This window comes from Haliotis rufescens, unplaced genomic scaffold (genome assembly GCF_023055435.1).
Source record: "Haliotis rufescens isolate VD_foot unplaced genomic scaffold, xgHalRufe1.0.p SCAF_2, whole genome shotgun sequence".
In the NCBI taxonomy this organism is placed as follows: domain Eukaryota; kingdom Metazoa; phylum Mollusca; class Gastropoda; order Lepetellida; family Haliotidae; genus Haliotis; species Haliotis rufescens.
Genome location: NW_025963890.1, coordinates 47,938,468 through 47,964,996, shown reverse-complemented (window position 1 = coordinate 47,964,996; position 26,529 = coordinate 47,938,468). Strand labels below are relative to the sequence as shown.

The 26,529-nt window shown below is 40.3% G+C and overlaps 1 protein-coding gene across 6 annotated transcripts; it reads left to right on the top strand.

Annotated features, from left to right (window-relative positions):
- The first annotated feature begins 459 nt into the window (after nucleotides 1-459).
- Nucleotides 460-25,948, top strand: LOC124146237 (splicing regulatory glutamine/lysine-rich protein 1-like). 6 transcript variants are annotated; one of them, XM_046516425.2, is made up of 16 exons: nucleotides 461-762; nucleotides 2,062-2,192; nucleotides 6,093-6,193; nucleotides 7,005-7,160; nucleotides 8,653-8,828; nucleotides 9,527-9,666; nucleotides 11,970-12,192; nucleotides 14,524-14,550; nucleotides 16,676-16,765; nucleotides 17,370-17,423; nucleotides 17,685-17,858; nucleotides 18,500-18,541; nucleotides 19,481-19,516; nucleotides 23,765-23,902; nucleotides 24,284-24,361; nucleotides 24,536-25,948. In XM_046516425.2, exons 1-16 carry the CDS (start codon nucleotides 635-637, stop codon nucleotides 24,921-24,923), a joined length of 2,082 nt encoding a protein of 693 aa, XP_046372381.1. In that variant the 5' UTR covers nucleotides 461-634; the 3' UTR covers nucleotides 24,924-25,948. The 6 variants fall into 6 exon arrangements, with proteins under 6 accessions (XP_046372386.1, XP_046372384.1, XP_046372385.1 ...); XM_046516426.2 differs by having other exon boundaries at nucleotides 462-762; nucleotides 9,527-9,654; XM_046516430.2 differs by lacking the exon at nucleotides 17,685-17,858 and having other exon boundaries at nucleotides 460-762.
- Nucleotides 25,949-26,529: the final 581 nt, after the last annotated feature.

The window sequence follows — 26,529 nt, the reverse complement described above, 5'->3', positions numbered from 1 at the left end:
CACATCATGCTGACGCGCCGTGATATAACTGGAATACTGTTAAAAGCGGCGTTAAACCCGACTCACTCGCTCTCACGAGATGTTCATTTCGTCAGCTTGATAAACGCCAATCTGGAACACGAATAATAAGTTCGCATGAACGCAGCAAATTTCATGCATTCTTCCACAGGTGAGGTGAAGTGGATTAGTTTCCATGCGCCATACCCGCGTGGCAATTGTGTCAGCAAAACGAAACATATTTTGATTGGTGACTCATCAATACATGGCACTTCACAGTCAACACGAAGATGAGGATGGTGACTCATCGTCCAAACATCTAGAAAGTTAATGTTTCATACATTACTTTTCCATCACTTTCTGGCTGTGAACTGCACTCAGGTGATCGTGCTGATTTACCTCCGTCTGACGTCTTCACGGATGTTTTACAACATTAGTTGTTCGTCGTTCAGTATGCCGTAAAGCGCTTTCTCGCGTACAGCACTACGAACATTTCCCTGACGAAACGCGTGGTGTGCCAACCCGAAACGCGGGTTGGACGCAATAAGACATTTTCGTGTCCCAAATTGCTGAATTCGTTGAAACAACTGTGCATTTATAGTTAGTGGTGTGTATACACCATCACCGATCTCTCAAAATGTCGGACAAATTCGACACGAAAGTTATTCAGGTGACGAATGTCGCGCCGACTGCGACAAAAGATCAAATGAAAACTTTGTTCGGATTCATCGGTAGGATCCGCGAGTTGAAAATGTATCCCCCAGAGTAAGTTGAACAATTATTGAATCAGACGAAATTCAGCTTTTCAATATATTTGATTGACCCACAATGCAAATGCACAGAAGTGAATAACAAGAATTAATCATTCAAGTTGAAATTGATGAATTTCAAATTTGAAAATGTAACCGACCTAATTTTATCAATGAAACAGAAAATACGTATCTTGCAATTTGGATTTTTCATATAGTTCACTTTAGATTGTTTAACAATCGTTAAATTGACATCACTATTGACATTGTTGTAAACTGAAAATTGATGGCACCTAACCACCTCGATCCTTCGAGAAGTGGCAAGAATCCTTGATTCGATGACCAGTCTGTCTAGATGCTGTAATATTACTACCATGCATAAGAATGTGACTGTTGCAATTTGCATATAAACATGATCAAGGGAACCATCATGTAATGCAGTATCTGTTTACACCCCTGAAGATCTGGGTTAGAATAGGTATTCAGCAACCCATGCTTGTCATAAGAGTCATTGTATCCCAATTGCGTGGATCGATGCTCATGATGCCAATTAGTGGATTGTCAGGTCCAGATTTTAATTCTTTACAGACAGAATATTGCAAGTGCGACGTTCAACAAAAAACAAAACAAAAACTATCTGTTTATCACAGTTTATTACCCCCTCATCCCTCAATGATGATCAGGATTAGAATTGGCCTTCAGCAACCCATGGTTGTAAGAGGCAGCGCTCTTCATTTCGTAGATAGCCAGGCCTGTTACTGATGATCAGCCTGCAGCGGTTTGTCCATGTTGTGCCTGCGTGTCAGATGATTACAGTTTGCTACTTGATTAATGATGAGGAATCAATTGCGTCATGATGGCAGGCAGGCACTTGATATTTTGGATGAAGTAATGTAATCATTATCTGTGTGGAATGATATGTTCGCTTCATATCAATTCACGTACCATGGAACCATCCTTTAATGCATCTGTTTATCTGTTTATCATGTTTATCACAATTTGTTGTTCCCCATAAAGATCAGGGTTAGAATTGGTCTTCACCAACCCTACTTGTTGTAAGAGGCGACTAGCAAAAATTGGTGGTCAAACTTGCTGTCTTTGTTGATGCATGTCATTGTAGCCCTATTGTTCAGATCGATGCTTATGATGTCAATCACTGGATTGTCTGGTCCAGACTGCTGTCATATTGCTGGAATATTGCTTAGTATGGTGTTAAACAAAACAAGCACAATTTATTCTAGCACAAACTTAACTGACAATGTTTCTCTGCTTTTTAAATGGCGTTTTGGAATATATCTTTATTTCTTTTTTTCAGTTCTGATGTACAAGTGTCTGCCCGAGTTTGCTATGTTGAGTATGATGAAACAACCCACGTGGGCGTGGCTTTACATCTTACAAACACTGTCTTCATCGACAGAGCACTCATTGTCGTGCCAGTCATGGATGGTAAGTGTCTGTTCTGGAACGTTTTAACTGTTAATGAATAAATAAAAATGGTTTTACTTCAAATTGTGTCAGGGTCGGTCGGATAGCCTAGTGGTTAAAGCATTCGCTCGTCACGCCAAAGACCTGGTTTCGATTCCCAACATGGGTACAATGTGTGAAGCCCAATTCTGGTGTCTCCTGCCGTGATATTGCTGGCATATTGCTAAAAGTAAAAGCAGCGTAAAATCAAACTCGCTCACTCACTCAAATTGTGTCAGCCTGTTTCAATGATTACAATTTTCTCGGTGATGTCCGTGAGCCATTGTGTATTTCAATTGCTATGAGAAACAGGTCTGACATTCTGATAACTGATAACATTGATGTTGAGCTAAATATTTTCATAGTAATGTTAAATGTATCTGGGTGAATTCATGGTTATAGGGAGTCAAACTGTGTTGCTCTTCAGACTCATCTTGATGCTTGTGGCTAAGTATCTGTTTGAAAAACTTATTACAAGTACTACTGTTGGGAAATCACTAAATGTCTAAGATTGATTGCAAGAGAAATGAATGATGGTTGATCATGAATTAAAAAAGAAGATTCTTAAATCAAGAGCATTCTCATTTTTGCCTTCTGTTTCATCTTGATAAGAATGTTAAGAAGACTTAAACAGTTCGGTGATATTTTACTGCACTACGTACTGTATTTTACTTTTGATTATCAATTTGCAATGGAAGACTCATCTCTTTTGAGATTTTTGAATTTTTGTCATATGCATTATGGAATGTCTTCTGTGGATTACTTGATTATTTCAGGTAGTGGATATTGTGAGTGAGTGTATGTTTATCACTAGTCAGCAATATTCCAGCCATATCATATCTCTGTAAATGTTTGAGTCAAGGCCAACCATAATCAATAAGCAAAAGACTTGTGTATAATTGTTAATGCTACCTTTTTTTTGAATATATTAAAATTGCTAAGATTAGCCAATTCATGACTGAGATGAATTTATTTCTCAAGTGTCAAGCTATCGACGTTGATATTACGATGAAATCAATTTGTGGATTCTTTGTGTTTGGTGTCCTAGAAAACTACAACTGTCTTAATGATTACATCCTCTTGATGACAACAGATGAGTCATTCATATTTCAATTGCTATGAGAGACAGTTGTTGGGATACACCACTCTTTACACACTAGACTCCAGTAAAGTATACATTGTGCCTGATTGCTTCTGTTACTTCTGATACAGCCCAGTGGTAACTTAGAATAGGTCCTGGTACTGAACACTCTATTGCTAGTAATGGCAACTAAGTTGGATGGGGTGGTCAGGCTCTGTGACTTGGTTGGTTGGATGGTACCCCTATATAACATAGAAATGCTCATAATATCAATCACTGGTTCATCTGTCAGACTCGATAATTTACAGGCTGCCATGATATGGCTTGAATGTTTACAACTGACAACATAACTTTTGATAGAACAGTTTATAAGCAATGTCCATGCTCAGTGACCAGCCAACCACAATTGATGGATAGTTTTTGATTACTTAAGATTTCAAATAAGATAATAGTGGGGTTGAGATGGACATTTTCAAGAAATTGTTAGGTGTGAGCAGTGATATAGGTGACCTGGTACTCAGACTTGAGATGCAAAGAGATTCGATAAATGGCAAGCTTTAATTACACTGGAGACTGTCAGCTTCTTACTATGTTCTAAGTTATGTGGCATGTTTTGTAGTGTTGAGTTTATTGTATAAGGATGTATGAGTTTTCAGACATGAGGAGTTAGCTGTGTACTTCTGCATCACCTTGTTTATTGGGATATTACCGAGTGTGGCGTTAAACAACAAACAAACTAATGTTTATGTGGGACAGCACTGTAAAGGAGAAATACTGATTCCTTGTCTCCTGACCCGTGAAGATCCAGCGTAGAATAGGTCTTCAGGAACCCATGCTTGCCGTAAAAAGCAACTATGCTTGTCGTAAGAGGTGACTATAGGATCAGGTGGTCAGACTCGCTGACTTGGTTGATGCATGTCATCGTATCCCAATTGCGTGGATCAGTTCTCATGATGTCAATCACTGGATTATCTGGTCCAGACTCGATTATTTACAGACCGCTGTCATATAGCTGGAATATTTCTGAGTGCGGCAGTAAACAACAAACACTCAAGATTTAAGGGATTGATCTTTGTTGAAACAGTTTAAGAATCAAAATGACTCCCTGAACACTTCAGTGTGCTATTATTTTACAATTTTATGAGAAAATGCCTGTTTCAGTGATTTAAATATTCCTCAGACTGATTCAAAGATATTTGATGTATTATGTATTTCAACTGCAATGAGAAACGGGCTGCGGCTTGACACCGATAGATTATTACTGTTACATGTCTCCTTTGTCCAGCTAGATTCATATTCTTTGGCTCAAGGTTGCTGATCATGTAACAACTCTTTAGGGATTCCAGGCAGAATACGTACCTAGTGCATGTTGTGCCCAACACTTGTTTTAGGAGCAGTGGAATTGATGATTTCAGTGTGTGTCACTGCTACTGTACACAGACCAGAAGCCTTGCTCACAAAGCAATCGTAGTGCTATGATTTTAAGTCTATTTTGAAATATGAGAGTTACGATCGTCTTTAGCGCTAAGATTGTTATGAGGAACAAGAGCCTGAATTGTTTCTTTTGCTGTCATTATCTATTAACAACTGGTTTGACGTCCACTTAATTGGTTACAGGAGGTAATTATGTTGGTTGGTTGGTTTAACGCCGCACTCGGCAATATTCAAGCTATATGACGGCGGTCTGTAAATAATCGAGTCTGGACCAGACAATCCAGTGATTGACATCATGAGCATCGATCCACACAATTGGGACCGGTGACATGCATCAACCAAGTCAGCGAGCCTGACCACCCAATCCTAAAAGGTGACTAACAGGATTGGGTGGTCAGGTAGCCGAGATGTTTAACACAAACTCACTTACTTATAGTAAGATCCCAACCTTCATCCCAAATGCATCAGTAATAATTATATAACCATGATAAGCATTATAACTACCTTTTTTCTCAATTTGTTCCATTGGCCCTGACAACATGTAGAATGTAATCATTTGACAGAGATGAGAGAGTATTCTTGAAAAGGTGGACTGCACAACTGTCTTAATGATTATATCCTCTTGATGACAACAGATGAGTCATTCATATTTCAATTGCTATGAGAGACAGTTGTGTACACTTAGCATACACATATTAATGGCAATACCTGACAATTACAAACTAAAATTTACTGTTTGACCGTGTTGAATATCTGCTGGACTGTAAATTGGCATATTTTTCCCCACTTACCTTGCAACTCTCCAGATCAAATCAATCTTGATGTCCTCAGTGGAAGGTGGTATTGAGTATCATTGTTTTACACACAGACTTTTAGGGTTGTTCTTTATAAGTACGTGTTTAAAATTTTAACTGGTTCTCGCAGTGAATAGCGTGAAAATGCTGGTGCAGCATAAAACAATATTCATTCATTCATTACACACACAGAAGCAAGGGCATTAGGGACCTACTGTCGTTTTTCACTTTAAGCTCCCCTCCATGACCTTCCTGCTATAGGCACAGTTATCCCAATTGTTGGGACATTGATTTTTATGGCTTTGTAAGGCAACTTGGATACATCGGGTGTAACCAGTGAATGTTTGCTACATGCTTGTTTCAGTGATTACAACTATCCCAATGATGCGGTGTCAAATGAAAAGCTACATGTTTCAACTGCAATGAGAAACAGGCCACTCGTTAAACTCTTTAAAGAGATCCTTCTGAATTGATAATTTGAGTATGTTCATAATGTTAGTAAAGGTTTGTAGAAATTGTTATAATTCTGATTTGACATTGTTTTTGATGTGGACCATTGTGTTTGTCTTCCAGGGAAGATCCCAGATGAGGGAAAGGCGCTCCAGCTGACACCCCAGGCGGTGGCCGGGATGTTTCCTGGTCAGCCCACCTGGCCCAGCAACGTCACCAGTCAGGTAAATTACAACTGGAAATATGCTGATGTTATAAAATATGTCTATACTCGTAGTTTTTCTTCATTTTCAAAGATAGCGAGGCCTGTCACTGATGATCAGCCTGCAGCGGTTTGTCCATGTTGTGCCTGGTGTCAGATGATTACAGTTTGCTACTTGATTAATGATGAGGAATCAATTGCGTCATGATGGCAGGCAGGCACTTGATATTTTGGATGAAGTAATGTAATCATTATGTGTGTCAGAGCTCCAGATAAACTGCGTATCTGCGTAAAGTAAGCATCAGAAATGCAGAAGTATGCAGTAAAATAAAACCCAAGCGTATCAAATACGCAACGAACATTACAGATACGCTACAAAAATAAAACTTGTGCGTATCATCAAATTATTGTGAAGTAACCCTGCGTATTCGTTTAGCAAATCAACAACTTATTTTGAAATTATAAACCTGCATTCCGTCAACCTTGCCAAACTCCACGATGACAGTTACATCATGATCATTTGCCATCACACTTTCTTGTGGAAGTATCGTGGTATTTTTGAGTCCTATAAAGCTCTCGAACCCACACGACACCAGTTTGCAGGGACTAGATGAATAGTGTTTTTAAATATTTAACTTAATACCCACATGTGTAAAAACTAGTGGGTAACAGAAATTTGAATACCCACATAGAATAACTGATACCCAATTATTTTAAAATGCATGGGTAAAATAAGCATAACACCAAAAGCTTATCTGGAGCTCTGTGTGTGCAATGATCAAATTTGTCCTCTGTTTTGTCCACTTTGTATGCTTATTTCTGACTGATTTCAGATATCTGGTACTGGCATCAACCAGGTGATCAACACGACGGATCCCCGGCTGACGGCCCTGGGCCTCACCCAGTATCCTTCCCTCCCAGCCTGCACTGACCCCACCAAGGTGGAGGAGATACGCCGGACAGTGTACGTCGGCAATCTCGACACTACGGTCAGTACACCTGTCACTCGTTTATCCTTCCCTGTGGGGGATCAGGAAGAATAGGTCCCGTAGGGTCTGGAGGTTACCGTGGCTGGTCAGACTCATTGTATGTCATCAAACGAGATCTTGTTCATGATATCAACCACTTGCTTGTCTGGCCCATATTACTTATATTCTGACCCTGGGGGATATTGCTTGAATATTGCTGACTGGGTTTACATAACACTAACTTTGTTCCTACAATATGACTCGATATAATTTGCCGGTATTTGACAACTTTACTCATCTTATTTTGTTATGAAGAATTGATACAAGTCAAATACTGATACTATGAGATACCTCTCACTGGCAGTGTCCAAAATAATTGCCTGCCCGCCTGCCTGTGGCTGGTAACTTTTCGGTCGGGCTGCATGAAATTTTCCTTCACCTGCCTGACTACTTACAATTCAGTTTAATAATAATTCTTTGTATTTTCTCAAGTGATTGTTTGCATTATTTCAACTGAATCAAGGCGTGATTTGTCCTTTATTTTATATGATTTTTCAATATTTTAAATGTCTGAATGTGGGCAGGTAACTTTGAAGATGGATCACCTACCTGACTGTCTTGTTTGGTTTCAAAATTATTTCAAACATTGCTCACTGGTATGAAGCATTTATGCATAAACATGAATCACCTGATTATTGTTCCCTTATAATTATTGCTTTCCATCATTTGGTGCTGAAGCCCTGAATTTGTGAATGTGCGTTGATCACGGCGATGATGTGATATTGCTTGAATAGTACTTACAGCATCTTCCCAGGGCAAGAGAGTTAACGAACTATCAAAGTCCAGTTTCCACCCTTGCCGAACTAGGCTAGTATTATGGAGTTACATTTTGGCTGGACTAACGAGTCTATGCATAGGCCAATCAAAATCGCTCACCGAAATCAAAATCCAGTCCGTACACTGTCATACAGATTTTGGTTGATTGCAGGATTTGCAAAGCATGTTCACCGCCAACTCGTTGTCTGCAGATATTTTCCAAATGTTTTCATGTTTCTAATCAAGGTGCTCACGTGATTTGATGCATTTCGCGATGTAAGACCCGTTTTATCAGAATATAGATCTTGATTGTCGATCAGATCTAACTGACCGGGCGCCACCATTTTGTGTGAAGCAAACGCAAGTGATACGAGAGGTGGAATGTGATTGGTCCATAGGAGAGGCTTAGAAGGGACATGACTGGTAATAGCCACTGGTGGCGCTACGATCGAGCCCAGTAATTCCAGCCTAGTTCAGGAAGGGTGAAACTGGACTTTTAAAGTCAGTTACTCTCTTGCCTGGGGAAGATGTACTTACAGTAGCCAGCGTTGAACAATACTCACTCGACCAGAATGAAGGACCTCATCAGTTTCACTGTATGTAGTTTAGGATTATAGCATATATTTCATGTGAAAAATAATAATCTAGTCATTTAAAAATATGTCACATTTGATTATCTCCCCTTCTGTTAATTCAGGTGACCTCAGAGCAGCTGTTGAACTTCTTCGGCCAGGTGGGCGAGGTGAAGTATGTGAGTATGGCCGGGGATGAGAACCAGCCTGCCCGGTTTGCCTATGTGGAGTTCACTGACCAGCGCTCTGTGGCCACGGCCCTCACCTACAATGGCGTGATGTTCCAGAGGAGGCCTCTTAAGTAAGTAACTGCTGGTAACCTTGGTGATGATTGTTCTCCAGCACCCTAGGCTGGTCCTTAGACTGTATGGATGGTTGCTCATAATATGAATCAGAGGAATGGGTGGTCCAGACCTGCTGTCATACAGCTGGAATATTGCTGAGTGTGGATTTAAACAATAAACAGCTATGAACTGAACAATAAGTAGCCTAGTTGGGGGAGAGGGACCCAGGGAGGAAGCTGCTTTCATGTTGATTGCGTGGTTTGCATTATCCTGACATATCCTGACATATCCTGATGAACCCTGGGTGTATGGTAGGTAATTCAAGTCTTGACTGAGCCATAATGATTTTCACATTGTTTATTCTTGGATGAAGGCTATAGGGACTGGAGTACCACCAATGCATGGGTTATCCTTTATTTCTGCGACTATGAAACCAATATGGACCAACTTAACAGAAAAAAACAGTTTGGGTTGCCATTTTTTCTTTTGCTCAAATTACCTTCAACAGCCTCATGGCGACCTGGGTTAGAATAGGTCACCAGCACCCAGTTGACGGTTGTAATTGCTTATCGTCCTGAGGCTTTTGTAAGGATAATAAATGTTCTGGTCACAATATGGGTGATATACCCCAGATGTGACTGCATTTCAATATGTAGTAGATGTATAAGTGCCTAGACTATCTGTCTCTTTGCTTGACCTGTGTTTGGTGTTGTAGGGTGATGCATTCCAAGTCTGCCATCGTGAAGCCGCTGACAAAGTCGCAGGAGGCGTCTCAGCGTGAGATTGAGGAGGCCATGAAGAAGGTGAAGGAAGCTCAGTCTCTCATTGCAGCCGCAGCAGGAGGTAAGACGCCACGTGAGCCAACTACTTGTTACATCTTCACCTTCCTAATTGTTGTCGGCAGCTCTATTCTAGGGGAGTCTGCAGGAACAAGATGTTGCTGCTCAATTGGTCATAGAGCAATAGAGCTTTACACTGGCACATCTCTACACCAGCAAGTGTGTTTCCAGATTCTAACTTTTAAGAATTTGCTGTCGACATTGTTTTGTATGACAGTCCCTCATAAAATTTGTTGAATTAGCTGAACTGAATAGTCAACTGAACATGCTGGACTGGTCACCAGTTAGTATTAGCCTGCTTTCAGAACGACAGTTTGGAAAAATACTGATGAGCTTTGACCAACTTTCCTATTTGGATAGCCCCTCATTCAGACTTCTATAATACAGGGGGCATGGATGGCCCAGTCTAAGGCGATGCAATTTGCTCTGCAGAGTTGCATCCCTTGGGCACACCAGAAACCTATGATTGTGGGTTTGCCCCGATTATGTTTCTAGGTTTGTCAGCACCATACCTGTGCTCATGGGTTTCACCAAAGTGCATCACTTTGGGCTTTCCTCCCACATCAAGCTGAATATAGCTGGAATACTGTATAGCAGCGTTACACCCATCTTCCCGAGGCAAGAGACTTAACTGACTATAAAAGTCCAGTTTCCACCCTGTCTTTTAATTTCGTTGCGAGATTTTAATTGGACTATGCATAGACTTGTTAGTCCAGCCAAAATGTAACTCCATAATACCAGCCTAGTTCGGCAAGGGTGGAAACGGGACTTTTATAGTCAGTTAACTCTCTTGCCTCTGGAAGATGCGTTAAACCCAACTCACTCACTCCCTCTTTAATACAGTCAATAGAAGCTGAGCTCAAGTGTGAAATACTTGTCCAGTGTAGTGACATATATGTAGTGCTCCTTGAAAACAACCTTGGGCCTGCTATTAGAAATGCGCTATGGTAACCATGGTAACATCTACCACGATATGTATTTTAATCGTACATGGACCTATGTCGCCCGTGAAGACCTGGGTTAAAATTGGTCTTCAGTTGTAAGGCTTGTAAGAGTAGACTAACGGGATCGGGTGGTCATACTCACCATCTTGGTTGATGCATGTCATTGTAAACCAATTGCGTAGATCGATGCTCATGATGTCAATCACTGGATTGTCTGGTCCAGATTCGATTATTTTACAGACCGCCGTCATATAGCTGGAATATTGCTGAGTGCGGCGTTAACAAAAACACACACATGAAGTGCTCCTTTAAAACGAACTTGAAGCACCTGTGCAGTAACATATTTGTAGGACTCAGCTCTATGGTGGGACTCAAATCCGTGGCAGATTCTTATTGTTATGTTTGCAATGATGTCATATCTGTGAGATTCCGGGGTAGAATAGGTCTTCAGCAACCCATGCTTGCCGTAAAAGGCGACTATGCTTGTCATAACGGGATCGGGTGGTCAGGCTCACCATGCTCACTGACTTGGTTGATCCATGTCATTGTAACCCAATTGCGTAGATCAATGCTTATGATGTCAATCACTGGATTGTCTGTTCCAGACTCGATTATTTTTTCAGACCGCCGTCATATAGCTGGAATATTGCTGAGTGCAGCGTTAAACAACAAACAAACAAACAAACAAAATCATATCCGTGAACAGACACTCAATTCAATTATATGACATCATTCTTGAGATGACATCATGAGTTCTTGCCTATGATGATGTCATGTAAGTTTAACGTCTATTACCGATAGACACAGCAATCATTAAAAAATGCTGGAACGGACACCATAGAAAATGCTGGATCATTTTCAAATGTTTTTTTCAAAAATCCAAGAAGTTCCTCTTACAAAGGCTCTGAATCCAAAGCGGGGAAGCGGGAAACTATTCAGGATTTCATCAACTCCAGCAAATGCAAGGATGATGTGGAACATCTTAGAAAATTATTTCTTCGATGAAACTTAGGGGAATGTTTTAAGAAATGCGACCATATGCAATCCCTGCACTGATTCTGGTGTTCCAAAGGGGAATTGATAATAATAATCCAGAGAAATCACAACATCGATAATGAAAAGTCTGCCGCTATATATGAATCTATACAACGTTTAGCGTCATAGAAATTGCAGCTTATTGAGATTATATGATAAACGGCCATAGATCTGAGGATGCACCAATATCTGCCCCATTCAGGAATCCGCCACCGACCTGAGAGTCGGTCATGGATCAGTCCTACCATAGATCTGTGTCCTACATATATGTGAGATGTAGGATTAGAAGGGTCCATATGTTAAGAAGTGATTTATTTCTGCTTTCTTTGTCATATTTCAGACAGAAGACGAGACAGAAGAAGCCGCTCACGATCTCGGTCAAGATCGAAAGGTCGCAGCAGATCCAGGTCACGGTCGAGACGGAGATCAAGGTCCAGGCGATCACGATCTCGGAAAAGATCCAGATCTCGCCGTAGATCTCGTTCACGGAAACGTAGCAGAACCCCTAAACGCAGGTCAAGGTCAACATCAAGGACAAGACGAAGAAGGCGATCGAAATCAAGGTGAAAGCTCAAATTTGAAACTTGCTTGCACAAATGATTCATGGACTTCCATGTTCATGGCAGGGGGAAAGTCTAGTTGGTATAGTATTGGATGGTTGTACCTAGCTCTACTCATTGCTGCTCTATTCCGCACCAGCTCTATGCCCTACCACCTGTATCCCCCACCAGCTCTATGCCCCACCAGCTCTATGCCGACCAGCTGTATGCCCCACCAGCTGTATGCCCCACCAGCTGTATGCCCCACCCGCTCTATGCCCCACCCGCTCTATGCCCCACCAGCTGTATGCCCCACCCGCTCTATGCCCCACCAGCTGTATGCCCCACCAGCTGTATGCCCCACCAGCTCTATGCCCCACCAGCTCTGTCCAACCAGCTCTATGCCCCACCAGCTCTATGCCCCACCAGCTCTATGCCCCACCAGCTCTATGCCCCACCACCTCTATGCCCCACCAAGTCTTTTACTCAAATGAGTGCTATGTAGGAAACCATTCTTGTTGCCCTCCATTGTTGAATTGATAACAGTGGTGCATTGCCATCTTCCCTCACCCTCACTTATGTCACAACTTCTTTAGATTGATTAAACCTTTACAGGGAGAGATTCTGCTTCCCTGTGAACTCAGTTTGTCCATGCTTAGGGAGATGAATTGACAGCTTCTTCAGCTGGATCCTTTTGTAACTTGGGAGGGACACCTACAGTGACGCATCTAGGAGGTGATAGTCTGAGATGTCCTGCTTCATGTGTCAAATAATGTGAATGTGGTGTGATTATGATTTAAAACATGTTGCACTTGTAGTATTAAAAGTGGTCATATCCACTGACATAAAACGGGACTGCTTTAACATTTTGATGGAATGTTTCCACTGCCATCGCTGCTGGTGTTAGACATCTGAGGTTATTCTTTCATGGACTTCTTCCAAATGGGCATTTCTTTGGCACCTGTTATGAAAAGGTTAAGGTCATGAGATATATACTGACATGAAAGTTTGTGGTTACACAAAAATAGATGCAGTTATTATATTAAACTTGGAATATATTTTCCTAGGATGGAGCCCTGCTTTGTAAAGGTTTCGGTTAAGCTTGGTTAAAGTTCAAGGTCGTCATTCAGGCTTTGATTAAACACGGTTTATTATATCAGTTTCTCAGGCATGATTACCTCTACAGACATGAAACTTTATACTGACATGTTTTACACCTACAACATAAAATGTCCATTGCATGTCAATGGTGAAGGTCACTTTGAGGTAATTGACACCTTACAATGGACTTATTCCACATCGACCTAGGGATTCTATATTTGCACTTGCAGTGAGGTCAAAGGTCAAAGGTCATGGTCACATGCTAGAAATTTATGTACCTTTAAATTAAGTATACATTCTCCTGGATGGTGCCCTACTTTGAGAAAAGCCCTTCAACAAGCTACCTCTCAGTGCATGTATCGGTACAAATCCTACCACATAAAATGTTGGTGTTTATCAAAGATTGACTTTGAGTTTTATTGTGAAACAGGGTTGTATCATTCATTGCCAGTTACTGTTGAGACCTGGTAGATGCATCGTCAGAAGTTGTCCTGGTGAAGGTCAAGGTCTGTTTGTGCCAGTACTTGCAAGCCCCTCTGTCCATGCCTATATTCTCTGTATAACTGTGTATATCATTCAGCATCCTAGATATACTGTCTTCAGATTCTTTATCATCATGATGTCTTCAGTGTAATGTGTCTTTCCCTATGTTGCACACAGTGCATTGAATAACATACAGTTACGTGTATCAAGTAGCTGTATTGCAGGCACAATGATCACCCCCCATCCTTATTGAGTTTCTTCAACTAATAACTGATACATTTTTAAAATGTTTTAATTTTGATTTTCCAACCAAGGAACCAGAACCACCATTTTAGTCAGTCCCTGATCTCATATGTGTGTTATAACAGGAAGTGGTTTTGTATTGAATATCCATACACACAACCTGGCTGTCATCCAATATTATCTTCCAGGAATAGTTCATCTGTTTCAGTACTGTCTAGTCCGGGACTGCCATAACCATGGTCAGGGGTTTCACCAAAGTGGTAAATGTCTCAGACCTGCATCACTGTAGGCTTCCCCACCCATCCATGTCCAGCTGAGACCGTGCTGTTGCTGAAATAATGTTGAAAGCGGTGACAAGCCAAACCCCCTCACTAGTCCTGGACTGGAAGGTCATTAAGTTGACAGAGCATGAAACAATAAAATGGAGTCGGCACATGTCCAGGTTTCCTGTTAACATTTTGACATGTAATACCTGTGTGTGCCGTGTATGTATTAGCTGTGGTTCTGAAGCCTAGGTTTCTGCTGTAGGTCTGGGATAGCCCCGCCTGTTGTGGTGTAAGTATATCAGCTGAAACACCACACTCACACACCTACATCTGCCACCAATAGAAACATTGTGGGAATATATTGTACATAAAGATTAGATTTTGCAAATATGTTTGGTGCTTTGAGATTTTACTTTTTGGTTTTCTATTTGGTTCAGTGAGTATCGCCATGATTATTGCTTTATTGCATCCTGCTACCCTCATGTCCGAGACCACATTATTGTCATGGCAACAGGTTTGCAGCGCTGACAGGTTTATACCATAACAAGTGGACTGTTTGTGTCAATTGTTTTTCTGTACCCATCTATTCGAGGCCAGTAACGTGTATACAATGGTGAGATCTGTCGTCCACAGTTGTTCCTCCACCAACTTGGTTATTTACACACATCCATGTAATATCTGGAATATTGCTGACGGCGCTGACTAATGACATTCCCGCGCTCACTCCCAAATGGCCAGACCGCCTTCTCTGAATGAAAGCTTCATCTAATATTGATCAGTGTTCAGGTGGTAGGCTAGTCATATGAAAACAAGGTATAAATGAGCCAACTGAAATCTGTTTCGTGATAACATGATGGATGGGATTCATCTCAATGTTTAGCTGTACAAACAGGTCAAGTTGAATAGTCCCCTAATGGGATACAGGGACTTGGTAGGAGTAAAAGTGCTAGCTGCCTTATTCTGTTGTATGTGGTGGATGAAGGGAATTTAGTTTATTTGTTTACAATGACATTCTGTACAACACAACTTCAACAGAAACATTAACTGTCATTCATGATTGTTCACACACACATACATTCACACAAGTTAAATTTGGTCTTCAGCAACCTGTGGTTGTTGTTAGAGGTGACCAAATGGATCGGATTGTCAGATTTGGTTGATGCATGTTGTCAATCCAATTCATATTGAAATGATGCTCATGATATCAATCACTGGAATGTCTGGTCCAGACTTGATTAATTACAGACTGCCGTCATATAGCTGGAGTATTTCTGAATGCGGCGTTAAACCAACAAAACACATGTGAAAATGTTCTCAATTCTTGGTTGCCGTTCTAGGGCTGAATTGCCCATGCGCGTAACTAGAAGGATCATTGGATGGTTACGGTGTTTGAACACTGATATGTCATTGTATGAAGATGTGGACTGGGTATCATTCTATCAACCTCTGGCTTGTCTAGGCCAGACTTGGTATTTACAGGAGACTGTGTTATAGCTGGAATATTGCTGACTGGGTACATTCTTTCACTGAGACCTAGCCACAAATTTTATTGATAAATAATCTGGCCAATTTATAATTGTCAACTATTTTGTCTTACTGATGGTGGATTCTTGTTTTGATGGAACATAATAATGACAGAAACCAATAAATGAAGGGTGGAAACACATTAGGACAACACAGAGACCCTGAATGAAAAATGAAAAAAATCCACTTTCCAGCCAAAATTTGCATGATTTCTTTCAGTGTCATTTGTCATTGATGTGATGATACTGATTGAATTTGCAAATTTTCTTTTTGGTTGTGCTTCTAGTTATATGAATAAACTGTGCACCCATAACATACCTGTGGCTCCTGTTGTTTGGCCTGTGTCATGGCTGCCACACTTTATTGATCAGCTGTTTCTTCACCTGCTCAGTATTTGTGTGATAAGGGCCTGGCATTATCCTTGCATTGCTACCTGATGTTATAATTATTTATGTGTCCCTTTATTGTGGTGTAGAGTCCTTGTGTAAATGTCCAATGTGCATGTAGAGTGAAGTCCTGTGTCCTGTTGTTATTTAGGAAATCCCTCTGTTCATTACTCTTTGGAATGTTTCTTTGGGCATTACTGCTGCGTATTGCTGCAAAATTGCCGATGCGGCATTAAACAATCACTTGCTCACTTTTGACCATCTGGACCCATTTCACTGAACAGTTTGGATTAACATGTTTGCTGTATGAAAAATGTTATGTATGTTTGTTGCGTCAAATTAATCACATTTTTGGTAGACTTGCATGCAGTTAATGGCCCTTATGTGATTTATTACCTCTGTTCCTTGCTTTCAGCTCTGATTTGAGATGTATTGCCCTTGACGTTAAGTGCCATTTAAATAAGTCATGTATGGAAGAAATTTGAACTCGTTCATTTTCTACAGATCGCGGAGGTCAAGGTCACGTGAGAGGAGGAAGTCACGATCTAGATCTAAGTCAAAGCAGCAGAGCAGGTCACGGCGATCTCGTTCCAGGTAAGTCACTGTTTACTTTAGTGACCTTAACCTTGATGTTGATTTTTAAGTACAAATAGTCTTGCAATGCAATCTCCAATCAGAATTGTCAGAATGGCTTGTAGTAGCTGGCTTTCAATCCAAAAGTTGCTCTGGTTATTATCCTATGAGGGTGTACCAGAAAACCAGCATTTGTCCAGAGTAGTAAAAGGACACATGCACGCACACGTGTTAAACGTTAAACCCATTTCGCCTTGCCCTCTTATGGTCCGTCAGCACGGGGCTCATTGGTTTTATATAAATGGTAACCATTTTCCCACATTGAGCGACCATGCAATGATATACATGAAATACAGCTAATATCAGTCAAACATGACTCTTTCACCATGCTTTCCAGATGCGTTAATACTAGAAGCTGTTCAAGTGAATGGATTTCTCATATTGAGAATAAACTATGGTAACGGCATTAGGTTACAATTGTCCCCATTACCTCCGTAACTATGGTAACACTGCTCAAACCCGAGACGATGGAATAAATGTTTTATAAAACCAATGATCTGTTTCATTTGTTAATTGATAGATAATATTTGTATCATTTCTGTAGAACTTTACATTTTGTTCACAGAAAGAAATCGCGAACACCTCCGAAAGCTTTCAGCAGCAGAAGATCGAGATCAAGGTAAGGCAAAAACATAGCCTTTCCATTCATATTTCATGTTTTATGGCCATATTTCATCAGTTTTGTACAAAACTAATACACATCTTAGGAAAATGATCATATAGGTATTAACAAACATGCAGTAGAATTCTGTCACGTTGAATCGTGCCTACAGTTGTTTCAAGTACAAGAACTGAAGACCTCCGCAACTTTTGCTGATCGTAATGTGAAACCATCTGACAGATATTCAAAACTTATCATTGCACCAAATTTTTACAATAGGAGTCGGCGTAAGAGTCGATCTCGTAGTCGGCACAGGTCCAAGTCCAAGTCCAAGTCCCGCGAGAAGAAAAAATCAGTGTCCCGTTCCCCATCCCCTCCTAAGCTGGAGCGAGAGTGCTCCATACCCGCAAACAAAGGTGATGGTGGGGACTCGCCGCCAAGACGGTCGAGAAGGTCAGTTATCTCCCTTTATTTTGGCTCTTGCATGTCTGTCATAGTCTGTAGCAGTGTCCTCGGTTCAACTTTATATTTGTTTTTTTTCTGTTTAATACCATGGAGGAATGTGTTCTACAACAACAATCAAATCCCTGTCCGCTGAAGGGAAATCTTTGAAGTGTTTAACTATTCTAGAATTAGGTTCAACCTGAAACGACATTGATATTTAGCCACATCTCTTGGCACATACATTTTGTTTTTTACAGAGTGATGTTTTGTATCCATGTGTACTCATATCATTTTAAAGTTTTAGCTAGGTGAATTGGGTTTATTTTATTTCATTTTATCTGATGATCATACCTCAAACGTCCTATTATTTTTTTTTCTTTTGAATATTTTTCATAATCCAACAGTACATTGACCGTTTGCAATTAGCATCATTTCCAAAAACATTTTATAAAAACAGTTTTGTTTAGTTGAAGCATCTTCCCTTGTAATTAGAAGTATCATTTTGGTTTCATAGGAAGATGTTTTAGCAAGTAAATAATGGTAAATGAGACAGATTCTCAGTTAGGATAAGAATAAATCATGCATATATTAAGGTGTGTTACACTTTTGGTGTGCTTTGTATGTTCAGAGGAGTTTTCTGTATTTCTTAGTCCCAGCTCGAAGCCAATCAAGGTTGAACCGACCAGCAAGAGGTAAAGTCGAGATTGTATTGTGGTGACTATAGAAATGAGCTTCTCAAATATCCCCAGCATTCTGCTGCTCAGTTACTTTTTCCACTTCTTCCCGAGACACGGCTGGTAACTGACTGTAAAAGCCCAGTTTCCACCCTTGCTCAACTAGGCTGGAATTCCAGAGTTTGTTTGACTGGTCTCTATGCATAGTCCAATCAAAATTGCATAACCAACATAGATTTCAATGTGCAGATTTCAGTCATGACAGCAGATATTATGCAAGCCAACTAGCATAGGCTCTTGTCTATGATGATTTAAGCAGGAATAAGGTTAAGAAATGATTGCATGTGAGTAGTATTTGCAATTGAGGATACTCGACCTTGATTACAACTCAACACCAATAAAGCAAGAGAGGACCCTCCTCTCCTTGTCTTACACACTAGGATATAAATTTCAATAGACGTTACTCCTATGCTTGATTTATGTATTTGAAAAGTCATCTTTGAGCTGTAATGTTGTTCACAGCAGTGTGAAATTAATCATCCTTAAACATTTGAACTTACAAAGTTGGCTAGGTGAGAAGAAATTTGACTTGTTGATCTGGGTAATAAGCATGACCTGGCTGATTGGGTGTCATCGCACCCCAGTGAGTGGATTGTTGCTCGTCTGTTGGCCACTAGTTTGTCTGCTGATGACTCAAGTATATGTAGGCTACCATGACATGGCTGGAATATTGCTGACTGTAGAGTAAAACCACATTCACTGACATCTGGCTGGGTGCAGGTCAACACATAGTTACAGGCTGTACCTCCCCTGTACTCACTCACTCACTCTGGGATATACATAGCAGAGTAGCCATTTTGCTTCATGCATTTTACGTTGAATATTATGAACAAATTCTCATTGTCATCAGGATTCATCAGATGTCTGTAGGTATCCATATTTTCTGTTTTTATTTAGTGTGACTGCCAGTGAATCTAAATCCTCCAAACCGAGGTAACTATTCCTGAATTTATGCATTCGTCTTTTTTTCAGCCACTAATCAATGACAGCATTGTGTAGTTGCTGTATTGATTCAGATAGTTTAGTAGAAGTTACTCTTCTGTTAGTGTGGTTCATTTTCATGTGAATTGCTTGGAAATTGTCAATTTGTGGAGTTAGTATCCAGAAATAGTTCAGTCATATTGGTACTTGATCACAGATTTATCTAGTAGGGCTGGGACGGGTAACTCGGGTACTCGGGTAGGGTGGATCCTGAGTAGGACCCGGGTACCCGCAGGACTTCCCGGACCCATGGTTAGTCATGTGATAATGGTTAAATGACAATAACAGTAAAATTCCATGGTTACACAAGTACAAGTCCCACATGTTCGCATTTCATTCTGACTATTGGCACATTCATTCTGACTTTTATATGTTTGAGTAAAGACAAAGCTTCAGTCAGCTTCAGTGTATACACAATCAGATTGTTTTATACTATATCTGAACACTTTTTGCAGGGGCTCTGGTAAAACAATTCCCAATTTAACATTTTGTGCCCAACTTATGACCTACAGCAGGTACCCGGGTTGGGGCGGGTAATAGAGGGGCGGTACCTGGGTACCGTATATGACTGCGGATAAGCCAACCCCGTAGATAAGCCGAGGTGTTAACTTGACCATTGAAATACGAAAGAAAATGATATGACCCGCAGATAAGCCGAGCCAGGAATTGAAAGGCAAAAAAACACTGTGAAGTCGGACTGCAAGACATGTGCCGGTACTCGCAGATATTCAAAAATATAAGATGAAAAACGTTGTAATTATATTGAAAAAGTCATTATTATTTCTAATAAAAATTTAACAAACCAGTCGTCCACTTTCATAATGTGGGAAGCTGTTTCTCGTGTTTTTTTTTAATCTCATAATGATCGTTATATGTTGCCATCAACAACGAAGCGCCATTTTGTGAATCGGTGTATATAGAATTATGTACTCGTGAGAAAATATTTCAGCTAGAGCGAGGACTCGCAGTTTGAATTCAACATCGTAAGCATGGCGTTTTCGTTTCAAACTCATGATGAGAATGTCAGTCAGTAAAAATATACCAACTTTTATAACCCCCTTTACACCACTATTGTATGTTAATCCAATTGAATTAAATAAACTATCATACTATGAACACATTGAATGACCATCACTTACTCACAGGCTTCTCCAGTAAATTTGGACTCGTCCCAGCCCTATCATCTAGGATTCCAAACTAAATGGCTTTGGCAGGCAGACTGTTTATTATCTGTAGCCAGGACCATCTGACTATCAATTGTACATTGTTTTTGGTGAAAATTCACTAAACTTCCCTTAGTCTGCTTCTGTTTCTCAGATGCTATGACAAGCTGGCTACCACATGTGACAGGGATATGAGACTGTAAAATGAAAGCTTAAAGCCAATTGGGCCTTATAATTGAACTAGCCAATCAAAACATGCCTCACATTTCAACAGTCATTATTTTCGGAATGTATCTCTAAATCAATCGTTACTGAATGCTAACTGAAGACTTGAGGTTACGATAAAAGGTTAACATATTCCAATCGCAAAAATGTGTTTTCTTCCGATTTTGACAAAGATTGATAAAACTTACCTTTGAATTAACATCAAAAGCCGAAGATACGATCGAAAACATATTTAGTGTTTTGATAATATGTTGCTCTAAAGGGCACAGTAATATTTTGTATGTGAAAGTCCCCATGAGCACCTTTTGAAATAATGTAGGTGTTTCCCCAGGTTCGAATAGCTCAGGTGACCATGTTAGCTGCAGAGTGAGGAAGATCACTAGGTGTTACAAGGATGTATTATATACTTAAGTGTGAAAGTGTTTTTCTGAAGTTGAGAAAAGTGATAATTTCATTGTTGTGAACATAACAATTGATATTTCACTGCTGTCAACATAACACTTTAACGGAACTATTGTCATACAAGAGTGACCTCCCCTTAAATTGTCTCCCTTTATTGTTAATGTCTCGTGCGTAAACAAACTGTTGACTTCCTCTTTGCGTTAGTTCCACATTAACAAGTGTTAATATTGCTTCATGCTGTTTGTTATTCTCTTGAAAATGTTTGGTTATAAACTGTAAATTTCTCACTTAACTTGTCAATCAAGACTTTCGCAAAGCGCCATTTTTGTTACTTAACCAGCGTGTATTCTTTCGCTTCCAAAAACAGGGATGGTGAACCGTCCCTCTGTTAGGTAGGGAGAATTAACATTTCAAGGTTTTACATTTAAAATGAAATAATTTAATTTTCTACACAAAAAGTATATAATAAATAGGATATTCCATGTGTCTTGTGTAATATCATGTTTCCCTCATCTCGTGATTGGTTGGGGGGGGGGGGGGAATATTTTCGCTCATGGCTATGCCACTCGTGAAAATATCTTCTTTCCTCCCGTCACTCGCCACATGACATGTATGTGACATTGGTTGATCACACACAGGCAACCACTGGTCCTGGGTCACACTGCAGCAGCTTCACAAAACTCCACACTGTAATCTAATAGGATTTGATGAAATGTTTTGTGTAGTTGAACTGTTTGGACAGTGTACATATTAGTGCCTGAAGTAGCTTAGCCCTGGTAAATATCAGATTCTTGTTACACCGAAATGTACTTCCACAACATGCTGTCTACAAGTTTGCCATTTTCCAAAATAAATGTACTGCTTTAGTTTACTAACAAGAAAATTACTACATCCAGGAACAAATACTACTCCAAAGAAGTTATGGAACCTCGTTTTTATCACAATATTATAGTTACTGTCATGCCATGACAGATTAACAACATAAGTTATATGAAAGAAAAGTGTGGTCTGTAACATCTTTTAAGTTGTATTCATCTTGAAATATAGAGTAGTTGGTGCTTAGAATGTTTGTTTAGGATAAACCATCTACAAGCACTGTCCCAAAGTGTTCATTCAATGAGAGATGTCCCCCCCCCCAAAAAAAAAAAGAAAAAGAAAAAAGGTATATACCTGGTACTTAAGTTTCCCTGTGTACCACCCAATGGCAAATCCTAGCTCTGCATAATAATGGACTGAGATGAAATAATTACTATGTGTCTCCTAGCTGTGTTATACTGTTGTTGTTTTTATTCCGGGGGAGAATAGGTCACCAGCAACCTATGCTGGTCTTAAGAGGCATCCAAATCAGGGCACGATTTAAGGAACTTGATTTAACTTGCACCAGGTGTATGTTGACATGAAAAGCTAGTTGCACCAGACAAAACCAGGTTGCAATATGGTCCTATGAATTTCTCAAAGTTGAAACAGATGCATCAACTAGTCTAAATGAATAATATGCACTTGGTGCATGTCCACATATATATTAGTTGGCTTTTTTCAGTGATAAGTTGCACTGGTGCATGTTTGATATAGCTAAATCAAGCCCTGCAAATGGATTGAGTGGTCAGGCCTGTTTGATTGTGTGTCATTGTACCCTGACCGTGGATCGTTGCTCACAATATCAATCGCAAGATTGTCTGATCCAGACTTGTTTATAGGCCCCTGTCAAATAGCTGGAATAGTGCTGCCTGCAGCATCAATGTACTTATTCACTAATACACACTAAACACCCTTCAGCACATGCTAATCATTCGCTAATCATTCTAAAACTCTGCACAACGTCGCTAAATAAGTGCAATAATCTTGGACGCGACGTTAAACCCAATTTCACCTCGCCTCGCCTAAAACTCACATTTTTCTATCTTGACAGCTGCATGTCACTCTCCTTCCTGAAAATGTTCTGTTTTAACATCTCATGTGACCATGATTCATAAATTAGAATCAGTATTCATCACTTGACATGATTTCAAGATTATCATGTTTGGAATGAAATCATTTCACTAATCAAGCCTATGATAATGACCTACATGCAACTCTGTTCTTAATGTTAAGTATTGAGGTCCTCATCTAACCCTGTACTGGTCTGCTTAGTGTGGTGGTTGCTGTCATTACATTGCTGCCTTTACTTACATGTACTTGGGCTGTAACAATATCATCACCTGAAATATAGCCATACACAATTACCAATTCCAGATATTGATGAAGTCTTATATTGGGATAGGATCATACTTTTTTTATTTGTATTGTGAAATGTCCAGTTGTGTCAGTATACTGTCTCCCCGCAGTATTGGTACACCCCACTGTTAATTAACACTGGTCTCCTGTTGAAGTGAATGTGTCAGTTACCATGACACCATTGTTGGTGTTTCAGATCATCAAGTGAGCGACGTAGCAAAAGTCGCAGCCTAACCCCTAAGAAAAGGTCGACCTCCAAGCGGAGGTCAAGTCGCAGCCCAAAGAAGAGTTCCAGACGTTCAAGGAGCCCAAGACGAAAATCAAGGTCACCAAGGTATGTGATTTTGTCATACCAGAAGACGTTGAAAGATGGTACTTGTTGTGACCCTGCCTAGTGCTTGGCATTAAGGGCTAAGACAAGGACTGGTCAGCTTTGAGTCAGTATACTGCGTCTGAGTGGGGTATTCATGTTAAACTGTGGCATGGTATCACAGTGGGCAGGCACTATAAAACTGGCAAACGTCCGAACTATTTCAGGCAGACACACATGTACAGACATGAACAATGGCGTGTACATTGCTTTATGAGTACAATAATCTTGAACACGACCTTAAACCCTGTTCACCTGACCTCCCCTTTATTTTGAGTGTTATTTCTATTACTAGGAAATCCAAGCTAATTTATAGCTAGTAAGTTTACTTCATATGTGTTTCAGTCGTAAGTCCAAGAAAAGTCGCCGAAGCAGATCCACGTCTCGACGTCGCTCGCGGTCTCGAAGTGGGTCAAGGCACAGGTAAGCAGGATCCTTACACGCATTGGTTCATCACGACTAGGGATTCATTCCTGCATGTGGAGCTCATTCTTACTGCTCATGGCCATTGTATTGCTGTTTTGTTTATCAAAAGTGGTATAAGATCTACTCATGTGATTGTACTTTTTTGACTTGATTTGGGTATGTTATTTTCAGGACAAAGAAGGAAAAGAAGAGAGACCGTGATAAGAGCCGGGACAGAAGTAGAGATCGAGAACGTAATCGTGAAAAAGAACGAGAGAAGGAACGCAAAAGTAAAAAAAGTCGAGATAAGGAGAAGGAGCGAGAGAAAAAGGACAAGGACAAGGATAAGGATACAAAAGTAAAACGGGACTACGATGAGGAAGAGAAGGGCTTCAACAGTGGAAGTGAAGAGAAGAAAGAGCCGAAAGCTGCTGAGCCTGAAGATGCAAACAAGGACAAACCTCCGGTACTTTCAGCAGGCGAGGAGTCTCCGCCTCCCCCGCCTCCACCCAATCCTCCACCTTCATCCAAGGATCTGGACTCCAACCAGCAGCAGGTCGACATGGAGATGAGTGACTAAAACAACCACTCATATCCTACATCGCACATTGTTGTCAGTGCACAGGTGGCGCTCTCGAGACCTGTTCCATCATGACCTTGATGGACTGTTGGTTGTTCCAGGACACCTTGACCGAGTAGGGTGGTGGTTACATCCAGTGCATTACGAGGCTGAGGTATGAAGTGATACTCCAGCAAATGTGTTCTGTCGCTGAAGATACTGTTGAATGCCATACTGATGTCAGTTTTTGACAGAAGATGTGACTTCACGATTGAACATTTCAGGCTTGTTTCCATGCAGTTTTGGATATAAAATACAGAATATTAAAATTTGAAACATGACTGACGAAGTAGAAATGAGAAAACATGATTGCTTTAACACCTTATTTAGGATAAGGGATACAATGGTGTAATTCTGACATTCTGGTTTATGTACACACCTTTATGAATGTTTTTCCTATTTGTTTGGTTCTGTAGTTGACATATGACATGATCATTCTGTAAATCTTGTATGTTTTAGTTGCATGACAATTTCTGATGTACTTACCTAACATCTCCAGTTCAGTATTCATCAGTCACATGTCAAATTTAAGTTGAGTATATGAGTAAAAAGTTCTGCAACCTCAGCAATTGTGGCACTGGAAAGCTTTGCCAATGAGCAACTGGTCAATCTGAGAGATACTCCAAGAATGTGAATTCCATTGCACACATTGCTGTTTTATGGATGTTCCTTGATGCCTGGGCAGTGCTTGTATAACCATTTAGATCTGTGAAACTGTAGCATTGAACATCATACATTTTGCAATGCATTGTATCAAATATTTGAAAGTAAAGGTTAATTATCATTATGTAAACATGCCTCTATCCCTAAAAAACTTAAGAAAAAAAACTGTGGAGTCAATTGATTTTATTTATTATGTGTCCAGAAAAGTACAGAATAAACATTCATTGCTAGACTTTCGATCATCATTATATACCATATATGCATTTGTCTTAGTTGTCTTAATCACAGTGACATTTTACCCCAAATAAATACATCGGATCAGATGCAAAGTGTTTGTTTTCAATGGAGAGTTACATGCGCCAGGGTGACAAGGGTCATTAATTTGTATGTGGGTGTACAGTTCTAGGCCAAGCTTGGAGTTGTGTGTTCAGCTATCAACTGGTCTGTACTTCAGGTTACAGTTTGCAGATTGGACATTAGGACCAGATTCACCAAGTGAACAGTGTTAAAACACTATTTACAATGTGGGATGGGTTTTCTGGTGAAAATATGTTGCTGATGGTTGATTATGATAACATGGATAGTTGCTCATGATTTCAATACGTGACGGCGTTTAATATACCGGAGACCGTGAAGATCCTGGGTAGAATAGGTCTTCAACAACCCATGCTTGCCATTAAAGGCGACTATGCTTGTCGTAAGAGGCGACTAACGAGATCGGGTGGTCAGGCTCGCTGACTTGGTGGATGTATGTAATCGATCTCAGTCACTGGATTGTCTGGTCCAGACTCGATTATTTACAGACCGCCGTCATAGAAAGCTCAGTGCGGCGTTAAACAACAAACAATAATATACCGGATATGTTTTTATATCCATTGCAACTTAAGGTGTGTGACGAGATCTT